The 15241-nt window shown below is 33.2% G+C and overlaps 1 protein-coding gene across 4 annotated transcripts in view; it reads right to left on the bottom strand.

The window, feature by feature from the left end:
* Nucleotides 1-15241, bottom strand: part of NLGN1 (neuroligin 1) — a 767045-nt gene that overhangs the window by 414764 nt on the left and 337040 nt on the right. Inside the window, exon 2 of one of the 4 annotated variants that reach the window (XM_072961090.1) lies at nucleotides 4409-4468. The exons of the other annotated variants lie outside the window; for them this stretch is intronic. Coding sequence (XP_072817191.1) covers nucleotides 4409-4468 — 60 coding nt within the window. The remainder of the gene's footprint in view (nucleotides 1-4408; nucleotides 4469-15241) is intronic. 4 annotated transcript variants of the gene reach the window in all.

Genomic DNA, 15241 nt, shown 5'->3' with positions numbered 1-15241 from the left:
TGAACAGTATTTCTTTTTGATTGAAGTAATCCTAAAGTTAATGCTATATGGAGTATTAATTTCCAAAATAGGTATAATTTTTATGCATACCAACTCTTAATATCAAAAATAATGTTTTGGACATGCCATATTTATATTACAAAACAAGTGGAATTATTTAATAGTGTTTTATCAGAGTGGTCCACCGTAGACTTTACTTTTGATAGTGTTTATCAACCTCGTGTTATCAAATATGCTGCTGATAAGGTCTGTCTTTAACCTAACTTTTCTTCTTAGCCTACTGTTCTTGTTGATATAAAAATAAATAGAAAATTGTGTAAATATAACATAATAATAATATATTACAATAAATGTAAATAGTTCAAATTATAGCTATATTTACTTTGGTTTTAGAAAGAACCAGACTCTATAAATGAAATTGATACATCAGATAGCCTACTATTGAATACTATCTGCTAATGCCATTATTTTAATAACAAAATTTGGGGAGCCACTATGTCTTTGTGCAAATGTATTAGAGGTAGTAACTTATAATAAATGTATTAGAGCCCTATTGTCCCTCTAAACTTTGTCTCACATTTTCCCCTAGAAATAAAGTAGATTTCACCTAGGATTTCTGACTTTGCCAAAACAGCAGCTACTGACTGTACTAAAATCAAAAGATACTCTCAGAGACTAAAACAGCAGTTCAGGGCCAGTAAAACTATAAATATTCAGAAAGCATGTTTATATTTTCTGTTATTTGCAATGTTTTAAAGCTTTGCTAAGCATCTAGGTCTCTGAAAAAAGTTGGAAAATAAAAGAGAAATACTACATTGATGATTCTTCTTCTTCTAAAATTTTTATGGTAAGAAAGTATTTATGTTTTTCACGTTAAAGCATAATAAACTTGGAATCTGAGTAGATAACCTTGATTTTAAATTTTAGTAACTATTTTCTTTTTCTGATAAACAACATTTTAAGCCAATATAGCAAGTATCAATAGTTCTTGAGCAGTTAATGGGGATTTATTTTTGCCTGACAATCAAGAGTTTGGAATCACAATTCCCTTTAATGGTTCTAGTGAATAATTTTTAGTCACATAACTCTTTGAACATGTTTACTGGCTTATTTTTTTCTTAAAGGACTCATGAAATTTTTTATTGTCCTTAATTTGGAGTTTGGGGGCTTTAATAGTTTTTAAATTATGTGGTATTGCCTTAATTAAATCTTTCTATAAAGATATTTCAAGATTTTTTTCTTCCCCCTACTCATTGGATGAACCTCAAATGAGTAGGGAGGGTCAGCAAAAGTATATGGAAGTGTTGGATGAATTTGTGCTTGTTAAACTGGACTTAACATGATCAAAAGTAAAATTTTTAGTTAAAAAACACAAAAATCTACAAGATCAATTTTTAAAAAGCTCTATGTAGGATGTAAAATTGCATTTGAATATTGAAATACTAAGTTTTTCCCAGCACAATTTGAATAAACTTTAAGTATCTCTTAAATTCCCAAAATAAATTGGTAGAAATCTAGGATGTTGCTTTGACCCATTTTTATCACTTCAGATTAGTCTTTTTGAAACTATGGAAACAGCCTACAAAATATGCAGCTCTTTTGATTATTATAAAATACAAATGAGAAGTGATAACATTGTGTTTGGCTTAAACTGGCAGAAGAAGAATGGAAACAACACAAACGAGAATTAAAAGTAAAGAACAGTGCTCCACTGAGAAGCTTTGGGTTAGTTTAAGCGAGTGAGAGGCACGCCCCAGCCAAGGTCTCAGGTAGCCTCTGACTGCAGTGGTTGAGAGAAAACCAGAAATCAGGTAAAGCGTTGGGCTATCAGGAAAAAATGGAGAACTTCATGTAAATGACCAAATAACTAGACTTCTGACTGAAATAAACAAAGTAGTTTATCAAGTAGTTTATATTTGCTGCTTTTTCCAGTAATGTTGATTTAAGATTTGGAACAAATTAAATGTGAAAATTGGCCTTGACTTTCATTCATCCTCACATCTACAAAATAGTTGTCAAATGAATTGAGTAGAAGATGCTCAGATTTTTCTATGAAGGTTTTTGCTTTTATTTTTGTTTTTAATCCTGGAGGATATTTAAATTTATCTTTCCTGTCTTCTAAACAATTATCCAAAATAACAACACAGAGGAATAAAGGGAATTTGAGTTGACTGTTTTGATATTCCACACTTTTGAGCATTAAAAAACATTTATTGATTTGATAACTTTTATGACTAACTGGCTTAATACTTAATCTGAATACTACCTGCCAATTTAAAAAGGTGTTTAGGACATTTTTAATGGCTATTTTAAAATGCTACATGTATTTCAAATAGGTCTATGAAATATGTTCACAATTACAGAGCTTAGCTCACTAGGGTTGCTCAGAGGTATCATTTGTAAACATGTAATTGTCTTACTTGATGCTGTTTTGCCAAGAGAAAAAAAAAAGCATAGTAAATCAACCATCAAAATATTTTTTAAACAAGAAAATGATGTATGTTAACTGTCTGGGTACTCTGGGAAAATGTGGAGTTTACAAAGCTACACACTAAGAAGCCCTTGATACCTAGGCATTATTTAGATAACAAATGTCTAAGAGTCAAGAATTTTCAGAGGGTTCAACAAACCCCAAAGTCCCCAAATGGAAGCACTCTTCTTAGAGCGCTGGGAACAGTAACACATGTCCTCACGTCAATAAATGCCTTTGATGTTTTGATAGTTTAGATTTCCAACAGTACTTTTTTTTAAAATCATTTTTAAATGAATTTTTAAAATTTGCATTTTGACATAAGTTTATTTTTAGCGATTTAGCATTCAAAATTATAACTCTGGGCAACTCTAAGGATCTATTTCAAATATTAACTTGAATATTGTATTTAATCTTTAATCCATCAGTGTGGTTCATGGTAAAGAACTTTTAATCAAATGTCATAATTTTCATTTAATCAAAATCATTCTTAAATGTTATAAAAAATACTAACAGCCAATATAATTATCGAGCTTTCAATACTTCACCACTACAATTTAATTTTCTACTGTGAAGTAGTTTATTTACGATACATATTTTTTTTAAATTGAAGTTTAGTTGATTTACAATGTTGTGTTAGTTCCCAGTGAATAGCATAGTGACTCAGTTCTATATATATATGTGTATATATATATATATATATATATATATATATATATATATATATACACACACACACACACACACACACATATATATCTTAACAAAAACAATTCAAATTGTTTGGTAAGAAAGCTTTCAGTCATAGCTGTAGCCCATGGATCTAGCACTTCTGTTGGTCTGCTTGTGTATTATTTTATTTCGGAAAATTTTTCTTACCATATTATTAATATCTTTTTGAAATTTAATTTCTAGGGCTCTGGAAATTATTTTAAACATGAGATTACATTAGTCATCTACATAAGAATCATAATGAGGGTAGCATTAAAATAAAAAAACCAAAAAAACTATTGGAACCAAAATGAACTGAAAGAATCAATGGGCCTCTCTAGACACTCCATTTAATACCAGGTAAAGGTATACAATGGAACGAGAAACGTCAAATCGATCTAGTGAGTACTTACATTTACAGGGTGTATCAGAATTGTATGTCAAAAGAAAGTTGGAAAGAAAAAAATTTTTGATATTAGTACAATAGGAAATACATTATTATTTATAGGTGGCAACAGTTTAAAATTCAGTATATTTTCATTTGCCAATCTCAAAATTACGAGCCTTTGAAATTAAAGGATATCCATCTAATCTTCTCAGAGTATTTAAATGTTTGCACAGTGTTTACTACAGTCATCTAAATGGCTGCAATGCCTTTCATGTCTATACAATTTCATTTATTTACATGATACTTAAGCAAATCAACAGAAAACAGTATTTTTAAAATCTGAATTATATTGCTCAAGAAACACTTTATATCAGCTTTTACCTTGTCCTTCATTTTATTGGTGAGGGGTTCTTTTTAAACAAATATCAAATGTAAAAATGAAACATATTTTCATATTGGGTAAAATATTTACAAAGATTAGAAAACATGCAAAATGGGTACAAAGAGACCACGGTGGGGGAATTGTTAGTTCAAAGAATACGGACAAATTTCAGTCAAAACGTGGGATGAAACGTATCAAAAGTCAGTTCAAGAAAACAAAAAAAAGCCCCTCTTTTTAAAACGTTGTAATGGTTGGCATCAAAAGCAAAACTTAACATTCATTGTTTTAAAAATTAAAAATGTATATTTATATGTAACAACAAGCAAGAAGACAAAACACATCAAAAACGGGAATTAAAAACAACTTTTCAAAAAAAGACAAGAAGTAAAAAAATAGAAAGGGGTGGAAAAAGTGATTGAGGCCCTTGTCATGCAAACAGATTTGGTGGAAAAAATACCTTCATCTTCAGCACCGTCATTATCACCTAAATCATCTGTCTGTTTCTTTGTAAGGGGACCTAGGATTGAGAACGGAGAAATGGAGGGAAAAAAAAAAAAGACAATTCAAGAATAAACAAGACTGAGGGGAAAAAAATAAATGTAAATACTAAAATTCTCATGGGTATTTCCAAAAAGAGTGGGGAAGTGCTTACATCAAAGTTGATTATCTGTTTTGTTTAAGGAAAAAAAAATCCCTTTTCCCAAAATATCTCATAAAAGATTTGGTTTGTGAGTATATCCAGCATAAAAAATACATTATGATTTGAAGCTCAAGCCATAAGCAAAGGAAATGATTTTTTCAAAATACCCACTGCATACAAAAAGTAAACAGTCTTATTAGCTGAAAGAACTTAATTTATTCAGCATCCTTTCTAATTTGAATTGGTGACAGCAATAAAGAAAGTAGGCCAAACTCATTCTTTAATTTGGGACAATATAATAGCATTAGGGAAAATAGAGATATGAACATTTTTAGGTTTTTTTTTTCTTTTTTTCTTTTCTTTTTTTAAACAACATTAACACCTGGGTTTTGTACATTTTTATATCATACATTTTTCAGAACTGTGACTTTAAAATTACTTGTCATTATACAAATGTTTCCCCATGTGTTTTTATTAAATACTAGCTATGGATTTAAGACATCTGCAACCTGCACAGATGTATGAACAGATAATCTTATCACTTGGTAGGGCAAAGGTACCATTGGTAGAAGTCAGTGTTTGGCAATTAAGGCAGTTACAGAGTCAGGGCTTACATTTCATAATCAATTTAGAAATATAATAGAATTAGGCCCTAGTGCAATTTCATGCCCAGTATGGTTATTTATAATGGGATCATGTTTTAGGATAATAATTGTATTAAAATAGTGTGAATGTTTAATAAATGTTTTATTATACTTAACAATACTAATTTGCTAGAATAAAGGGGCACACCAAAGGGGAAGTCAAAGGCCATATGAAAGTAATTTTAAGCGTCACATAATTGACATATTCAGCACACAAAAATGCAGTTGAAGCCCTACATTTCTTTTTGTTTCCACAACCGTTTAATTTGTATGGCATTTCATAATCCTCATGCAAAAAACAGTCATTACAAACACAGGACACTTAAGTTAAAAGACAGCCAGCCACATAACAGTAAGCAAGAGAATTCTGTCATGCATAAAATAATACTCATAGAAAAAGGAAGAAAAAAAGGAGGACTGAAAGTCATGTGTCGCTTTCAATAATACAAATAGCAAAGAAGCAGGCATTAACTCTAAGCACACTTCATAGGGAAGGATTGTTAAACATTCTGAGAGATTTCCAAGGCCTTTCAGCGATTACTATGCATTCTATTTTTAATTCAAAACTACACCTAATACCACAGAATTCAAAGAATAAAAAACACCATCCCAGAAAACAGAAGGAAAAAATGAGATATAGTGCAGTTATGTTTCATCAACTCAGAGAGATAGCCTTGAAAAATAATAATAACTAGCAAAGATCAAAAAACTGGAAAGGAGAAATTGATGATGTAATTTAAGGGACCCACTGACTACTCAACTGTAAGATCATGGTTTCAAGACCATTTCAAATACAGACGGAGGAGCTGGACACAGTAAATTAAATGATATATTTTACAATCCTCAAGCAATCATTCCATTAAGAAAAAAACCTAGATGAAAGCAATAGTTTAAGTTAATTAGCACTCAGTTACAAGCTCACAAAAATCTACATTTCTTTAATATGACCCCGTTTAAATGCAGAAAGTACCCTCAGTATTATTTGATGTTCATACAATGATGTTGCTCCATTTCTGAAATAGAAATATTTTTATTTTAAATTTAAATACTGCTATACCAGAACTATATTTGAAAGTCACTGTATTTAAGTCATCATGTAAAATATTAGAAAATTTTCAAGCTTTTCATTTTTCTATAATTACCTAAAGTAGTCAACAAATAAACCTCAACAAATATATTTTCTTGCATTTCTATTTTCAATGATTCTGTATAGAAATTATGGTTTTATTTGCTGGTTAACGACACGGATTAAGTGCAGTGGTAGTTAGTTATTGCTGACAAAACCATACCTGTTTTCCAATTTTAGTTAAATTACTTAATTTGTTTAACTCTTGGCTATATTAAGAAACCCCTAAAGTAAGCTCAAATTTTTTTTTTCTGAATCCTCAGTTCAATAATTTTTGGAGACAAATGTAAAACCTACTATAATTAAATTAAATGTGGGGCTTTATAAGATATCTCTCTTGGATGATTAACATGACTCTCTTTCCCCGCCTAGGGTACCCAAGGCAAGTTACATGACTTCTTTGGGAAATAGTTCAGGTTCTACAGCCAAGAGACAATAGCTTTACCTACTTTACACTCATTCAGAATTGGTAGCTCTTGGTCTACATGAACTGTAACAGTAAAAGAATGTTTTATTAAAACACGATCTCCCACTTATTTGCATGTGGGACTTAATTCTCAGTTGCTATTTGACTCTGGGTCTGCATAAGTGGATAAGTCATGGAAATGATACTGCGTACTTGAGAGAAATTTTCCATGAAGGCAATGGTTAAACTAGATTTTTACTACTTTATTTATTCTTATCTTCCCTACTCAGGAAGCTGCATGCCTCTTAACTGATGTGGGGTAATGATCACATGCATACACTACATGGAACATGTCTTAATGTAGCAAATCTGAAGAGTCAGAAGCAGCTACAGATATTGCTTCAGCATCATAAATAGATGAGGACATCATTTTTCTATAGAAGGATTAAGTCACTCTTCCAAATAAAGAATTTCACTTATTGATACTATTCAGTAGGTTTTATTTAAAACCTTATTATTGGACGATCTTAAATTGTTCCCACAGTATGAGTTCTGGCAGTATTTTAGTGAGTCAAGCATAGCTGGGCTTTTTTAACATCAAGAATTTTTTTAGAAATCTGATTTTTTGAAGGTTACCTAGGAAGAAGAGGGATGATAATGGCTTTTCTGCAAAAAAATAAAAAAGATTATAAAAAGAAGGAAAACCGATTTCTTTTATCTTGTGTCCCTAAAGGCGCTGAGAATAAATATCTGAAAGGTTTTGGGTTGCAAATTGACTAACTCAACATTGGTTTTTCAGAGGAAGCCTCAGCAGGGCGAACATATGCTTGTGGACTACAGAAACAGATCCTACAGGCTCTTCGGATTCCTTATTCCCCAGATGGGAAGAAAACCCATTGCCTTGATCTCCCTTCTTCTTTGGATATTAACAACTTTGGCTTTTTTAAATTTTATTTTAATCTGTTACTATTGATGCAATTACTGATGTGAAAAAAATTTTTAATAGAAATAAAACATTGAAAGAGGTAACTGCCATTACGTTTCTTATGAAAAGCAGGCAACCACATTTTAGAGACTATGTATTCCTGCAAGTTGATCAACATGACTTCCCCAAAGGGGAAAACACTTACCCTTAGACATGAATAACAATCATTATCAACATTCCAAGCACAGCTTATGCTTCTTTCAAACTACAAATAGTGCATCCTCAGTACCAGCAGTTTAAATGGGTCTCTTAAATCACCAAAACATAAAGCAAATGAGTCCTCTAAGACCTCAGTGCAGAAGTGATTTACTCTGTCTCGAAACTCTGTAGGGTCTGTCCTCCTTGAGGAACTCACACATAACTCTTATCAGAGTTAATAAGAAAGCAGACCTCGTGTCTTTCTGAAAGGGAGTGAGAGTAATTACTATACTTTATATCTCCCATAGGCAATAAATAGTCAGTGATGAAACAACAGGACTAAGAAAGGTGTAAAGGCACTCCTAACCATGAACTTTGAACTCATTTAAACCCAAATACTTCCTTTGCCATTAACATAAATATAACTCAAAGTATCAGCCTATACAAAGGATATGCATTCTAACATTTTAGAATCTTAAAAAAAAAAAGAATCAATCCAACCACAGTGCCTTTTATTTTTTAAGAAAGGAATAAAAATATCAGCATTTCTCTGTAGTTAACTGGAGAATAATTATGAGCTCTGAAATAATTACTATCTACCCACATTAACATGGCTTTTTATCATTCCCTTTGATGAAGGTCTAATACACTTTAGGTCTCAAATACATTAGAACTGATTATAAATTCCTTCATTACAGGTTCAATTCAGCAGAAATTGTCTGTACTTTGTGTCACGCATATCTGGAAAAGGCAAATAGGTTGAGGTATCATTAGCTCCTGACTTAGAAAGGCCTCCATGAGAAATGTGTCCTTCTTAAGAGAACACGTCTCTGAAATTTGGGGGATTATTTAGAGGTCCAGGCTCCAGTGAGTCCCACTGTGATAGATGGGGAGCCCTGGCTAATGACACTGCTGTGCTCTTTCCCCGCCCTCTTTACCTGACAGCCTTTGCAGTAAAGGGACTCCGAAGGATTCCTAAGGCCATTTCCACAGAATGGGGAAATGCAAGCATGCTGCCACTGTTCTGGAGCAACTGGAAACAGGCTACATTTTTCCAGGGATGTTCTTAGGAAAAATTTACTTTATAAAACTAGGATCAAGAATGTAAAACTCTATGTCTGACGAACATATAGAGGACAATGCCAAAATTCGATACACTTTAAATAAAAATGGCAGTATATTACCATATCTGATTTTTTTCCAAATTAATAAACCTTAAAATACAATGACTTTAAGAAATCAGATATCACAACAATTGGTGTCCACGCAAAGGTATTGAATTTTACCCACTGAAATTTAGTCGATTTTCTTTAACTACAATACACACCTCGTGAGACTAGAGAAATGGGTAAAAGTAACTGATTTGGAATATTTCTCATTAATTTGATATTACTATATTACATAACTAAAAGTTATCACAATTCTTAAACTGTCAATTACATGAACATATATTTACATATCATAGCTGAAAAATAATTTTATTTCTTGAAAATTTTTTAATTAAAAAGACATTTTTGAGTAATGTCATAAACCTGCATTATGATAAAATAATGCAAACGGCTATGACGAGATACTGAAAGTTTGGAACAATTAATAGTTTTCAAAGAATATATGTCTGTGCGAATTTTGGTGGCGTATTATGACATTCACGATGTTTGAGTATCTTTTAGGCAAGCTGCCTGCTTAGGCTGGTGGTTCATATGTACACATGCTATGGAAGAGACTGGCTTCCAAGGGTATGAAAGCAGCAGGCATGCTCCATGTTTATCTTTTTGTTGGAAGAAAACACCTACGTGAACAGAAAACATTCCCTCAGACAGTTTTTCAGGGGAAGAGCACAGCTGAAAACATGACTTTTGGGAAAAAGAGAATCTGATGTTGAAGTCAGGAAAGAGGGAAGGAGAAATCTTTTTGAGTCCAATACACTGAGAAGAGCTCATTTATGTTTATATGATAAAGTTTTTTTCTTCCTAAAATTACCTTGATTACCACACTTTGAAGTCAAAAACAATCCTGTCTAAAATAAAAATGATCAGATCTGGGGGAAAAAATGTTAAGTAGGTAAAAAGGAAGCAAAATAGGTTAACCCTAATCTAAGCATCACCATATTTGCATAAGCTCATTATTTTTAATACTATATTTGTTTGATTGTTTTAAAAATGCAGATGCAGCATTTTTATAACTTGAAGAATGTTAGAAAAATGTTCCCTTCCGCTCTGGAACCACATGGCTGTATGCTGCATAAATCCTTTAGTACTTTGTAAAGATACACTTTCCACTGCCCTGGCTTTCCACGTATTAGCCAGAGATGCACCTGGAGTATGGTGAGGGCACAAGTGCCACCAGATGCTCAGAACTCCCTCAGCCAGGCTGAAGGACTGAGATGGCATCAGTAGTCTAACCCTCATCATGGCTGCCAGTGTTCAGTCATTCAACACACATACATTATGCTAGGTCCTCGGGATACATGGTGAGCCAGTAAAGCAGGACCCTTGCAATCATGAAAATTAATTTTGTTGTAGAAAGAAACATTTAACAAATAATCACACACATAAACACATGGTAATTGTGTTAGGGATTAAAAAGTCTTGATGTTACCAGAGGCTATACAAGGGAACCTGGTTGAACCTAGGCAGTCTTCATTGACTAAGTGCAAAGCGGCCCAAGGATTGAAGGATAAGTGAGTACTAAGCTGGAAGAGAAGCTGGGGGTGGGTAGGGAGGGTGGGAATAGGAGGCTGGCCAGAAAAAAATAGCACGTGAAAAGCCCTAAAATGGGAGGGAGCCTGAAGGTCAGTGTGGCTGGCACAGGGAAGGAGGACAGAGACTAGTGGGCGATGAGAACGGAGAAGCAGTCAGACATCATTCAGAGCATGTAGCTTCTCGAGCCTGGGGACTTTTGTCTTAATCCTAAAAGCAATAGCAAGCCATTTGAAAGGTTTAAGCGCAGACTGATAGACTCTGCTCTATCTGAATCTTAAACAGAAAATCAGAAAGAGGCAAAGTCACTAAGAAATATGGCAGAGAATATTTTATACAGAGGCCTTCCTTGCATTATGTCTTCATCCGATGAGAATAGCTTTATGACAAGAAATTAGATCAGGAAAAAGAGCCTAAAACATCTTATTCTATTTTTGTTTGCAAATAAAGTGAATGTCACCAAAAAGTAAAATCTAAGACTCCAGTATATCAGATTTTTATAAATACTTATAAATATTTAAAAGCATATGAAAAGGAATATACATATGTACCTGTATGATTGAAACTTTATGTTGTACACCAGAAATTAACACAACATTGTAAACTGACTAGACTTCAATAACATTTTGTTCTATTAAACACATATTTAGATTTATTTTGCCTAAGAATTAACATACTGAGAATTAAAATATCCTAACTGTTCTTATATTCATAGAAAAATACAGTCCACAAGATATTTCTGCTTGGATAGCTCACTTCCTTCTTAGTACAACAGAGATGCTCAGCATGTCCACCTCAAGCCAGTTTTACCTCCCAACCTAGGTTTTGCTTTCAGAGGTCTACCCATTCCCTCTGTTTCTAAACTGTAAATCTGGAAATAATCTTTAACTGTTCTGTCTTCCTCCCTTTCATCTTAGCCAGATTTTATCAATTTTTCAAAAGAAACTTCCCTCCTCTCACCCTTTCCCCGAAGTGTTTTGTCTGTGGCCACCATTACCACATGCCTGAATTATTACAGTAGCCTCGTGGTTGCTCCCATTGTCACCCAGACTCTAGACTGTCTTCCAAGCAGTCTCCCGTATCCTATAAGTTTTGAAGTAGTAGATAATGATAGTGATGAATTCAAACAGAAAAAGATTTAATAGTTATCATTAGCTAAAATGTATGCACATTCAACTCCTTCTAAGGCTAAAACTGCAAGCACTCCATGGGAACAGAAATGCAAAAACATATACAACAATCTTGTACTGTGAGTCTTAAAATAGCTATAACAAGACAGATGAAAACTAAATATAGTTTATCACTCATTTTGAGGTTTTAGAAATTCATGCAAAATAAGATTTTTTATTCAAAATGGAAACAAATCATGTAAAATATTTTTCTAAAATGCAGTCCAAATTAGTGTTCATTAAACACCACTTTCATTGTTTCACTACTCTGTTTAAAAGTCTTTACTATCTCTTTATTCCTTGTTATCTTAGACTAAATGCCCCAGACTGACTATAAGACCCTCCTTAGTCTTTCTAGATTTTATCTTTTCATTCCACTGCTTTCCAAAATATATCATTTCTGAATTCTAGCATTTAAAGAAGAGCTATACCAGTCCTTTGTAAACTCTTGCCCCCCCCAAAAAAAAACAGAACAGGAGGGAATGCTTCAAGATCCATGTTACAAGGCCAGCATTATTCTCAATACCAAAGCCAGACAAACACACTACAGGAAAAGAAAATTACAGGCAATATCCCTGATGAACATAAATGCAAAATCCTCAACAAAATGTTAGTAAACCAAATTCAACAATACATTAAAAGAATCATACATTATGACTGAATGGGATTTATTCCAAGGTTTCAAGGGTGGTTCAACGTTTGCACATCAATGTGACAGCACCACATTAACAAAATGAGGGATAAAAATCATAGGAACATCTCCAGAAATACAGAAAAAGCGTTTGGAAAAAATCAACATCTTTTCGTAATTAAAAAAAGAAACTTTCAACAAATTGTGTATAGAGGGAAGGTATCTCAACCCAGTAACGGTGATATATGACAAGTGTGCAGATAACGTCATACCCAATGATGAAGTGCTGCAAGCTTTTCCTCTATGACCAGAAACCAGACAAGGATGCCCACTCTCACCACTTTTATTCTGCATAGTACTGGAAGTCCTATCCAAAACAACTAGGCAAGGAAAAGAAATAAAGGTTTCCATCAGATAGAAAGAAGTAAAATTGTCTCTATTGGCAGATAACCTGATATTATATACAGAAAACTTTAAGATTCCAAAAACCTACTAAAACTAACAAACTATTTCAGTAAGTTTGCAGGATACAGTATCAATATACAAAAATCAGTTGTGTTTCTATAACAATAAAATATCAGCAAGAACATTTATGAAAACAACCTCATTTATAATACCATCAAAAAGATTAAAATTCTTAGGAATAGCTTTAACCAAGGAGGCAAAATATCTGCACACTGAAAATTATGGCATTGCTGAAATTAAAGAGGACACAGATAAATGGAAAGGTATTCCATGTCCATAAATTAAAAGAATTAATATTATTAAAATGCCCATACTACCCAAAGTGATCTACAGTTTCAGTGCAATCCCTATCAAAATTCCAGTGACATTTTTCACAGAAATAAAATAAACAATCCTAAAATTTGTACGGTATTCTAAAGATCCCAAATAGCCCAAACAATTTTAAGAAGAACAAAGCTGGAAGCATCGCGGTTCCTGACTTCAAACTATATTACAAAGCTACAGTAATCAAACCAGTATGGTATTTGGTATTAAAAACAGACACACAGCTCAATAGACCAGAATAAAGTCTCCAGAAATAAACCCATGTGTATATGGTCAATTCATTTTCAACAAAGGAGCCAGGAATATACAATGGGGAAAGGAGAGTTTCTTCAATAAATGGTGTTGGGAAAACTGGACAGTCATGTGCAGAAGAATGAAACTGGACTCCATCTTACACCATACACAAAAGCAACTCAAAATATTAAAGACTTGAACATTAAACGTGAAACATTAAAACTCCTAGAAGAAAACATAGGGGGTGAGCTCTTTAACATTGGTCTAAGGAATTATTTTTTAGATTTGACGCCAAAAGCAAGACAACAATAGCAAAAGTAAACAAGTGGCACTACATCAAATTGTAAAACTGTGCAGAAAAAAAAAAGAAACCATCAACAAAATCAAAAGGCATCCTATAGAATGAGAGAAAACGTTTGCAAACCACATATCCAATAAAGGGTTAATATCTTAAAATATATAAAGCACTCATTCAACTCAGTAGCAAAAAACCAAAAAACACAATAAAAAATTCAGGACCTGAATAGACATTTTTCCAAAGAAGACCTACAAATGATAACCAGGTACAGGGAAAGGTGTTCAGCATCACTAATCATCAGGGAAATGCAAATCAAAACTGTAATGAGATATCACTTCACATCTCTTACGATATCTCTTATCAAAAAGACAAGAGCTAACACATGCTGGTGAGGATGTAGAAGAAAAACTCTGTACACTGCTGGTGGGAATGTAAAATGGTACAGCCACTATGGAAACAGTATGGAGGTTTCTCAAGAAGTTAAAAATAGAAATACCACATGATTCAGCAATCCCACTTCTGAGTATATAACCAAAGGAAATGAAATCATCATCTCAAAGAGATATCTGTACTCCCATGTTCATAGCAGCATTAATCACAATAGCCAAAGTATGGAAACAACCTAAGTGTCCACATTACATGAATGCATAAAGAAAATGTAGTGTGTATATACACAGTAGAATATTATTCAGCCTTAGGAAAGAAGGAAATACTCTTATTTGCAGTAACATGGATAAGCCTGGACGGCATTATGCTAAGTAAAATAAACCAGATGGAGAAAGACAATTAGACAAAAACTGCATGGTATCAACTGATATGTGGAATCTTGAAAAAAAAGCCAAACTTATAGAACCAGTAGAAAAATAACTGGTATGTCTGGGAACTGGGGGAAATAGGAAGTGGTTGGTAAAAGGGTAAAAACCTTCAGATATAAGGTAGATAAGTTCTGAGGATCTAATACGTTACATGGTGACTATAGTTGATAACACTGTATAATTGAAATTTGCTAAGAGAGTAGAACTTAAATGTTCTCACCAAAAAATGGGAGGAAAAACAAAACAAAACAATAAAATACTTTTTTCCATTTTGAGTCTTGTAACTTGCACAGAAAAGTGGCCTCACACTCACACTCCCCATAGAGTTAATTCTGTAAAGTTCTAATTATAATCAGCTCACCTCAGAGAGGCGGAAAAGAGGTGGATGAGCATAGGGCATCTCCTCTAGAATATGTGCAGAATGTTTTTACATTGAGAAAAGGAGTACTGCTGCGTGTTTTGCACGAAACTGCTATCTTCACGATATGAACTAGAGGTAGTTCTATAGCGCTCAGCAAGATCTGATTGTGAAAATACCTTAATTCCTGGACGTTATTGCATTTTATCTTCACAAGTAAGATAAATAAAATTGAACAAGTAATTATTAAGATCCCATTATCCGAGTGAGTCTCACTGGGAAATAAGCCAGTGAAGACAAGCCCTCTAATGCTGAAGTCCTGAGGAAGCTGCACTAGTGCTGACTGTGTCTTCCTAAA

The sequence above is a fragment of the Vicugna pacos genome, chromosome 1, assembly GCF_048564905.1.
Source record: "Vicugna pacos chromosome 1, VicPac4, whole genome shotgun sequence".
Taxonomy (NCBI): domain Eukaryota; kingdom Metazoa; phylum Chordata; class Mammalia; order Artiodactyla; family Camelidae; genus Vicugna; species Vicugna pacos.
Note: the sequence above shows the minus strand (reverse complement) of the source record. Positions and strands in the feature narration are given on the sequence as shown.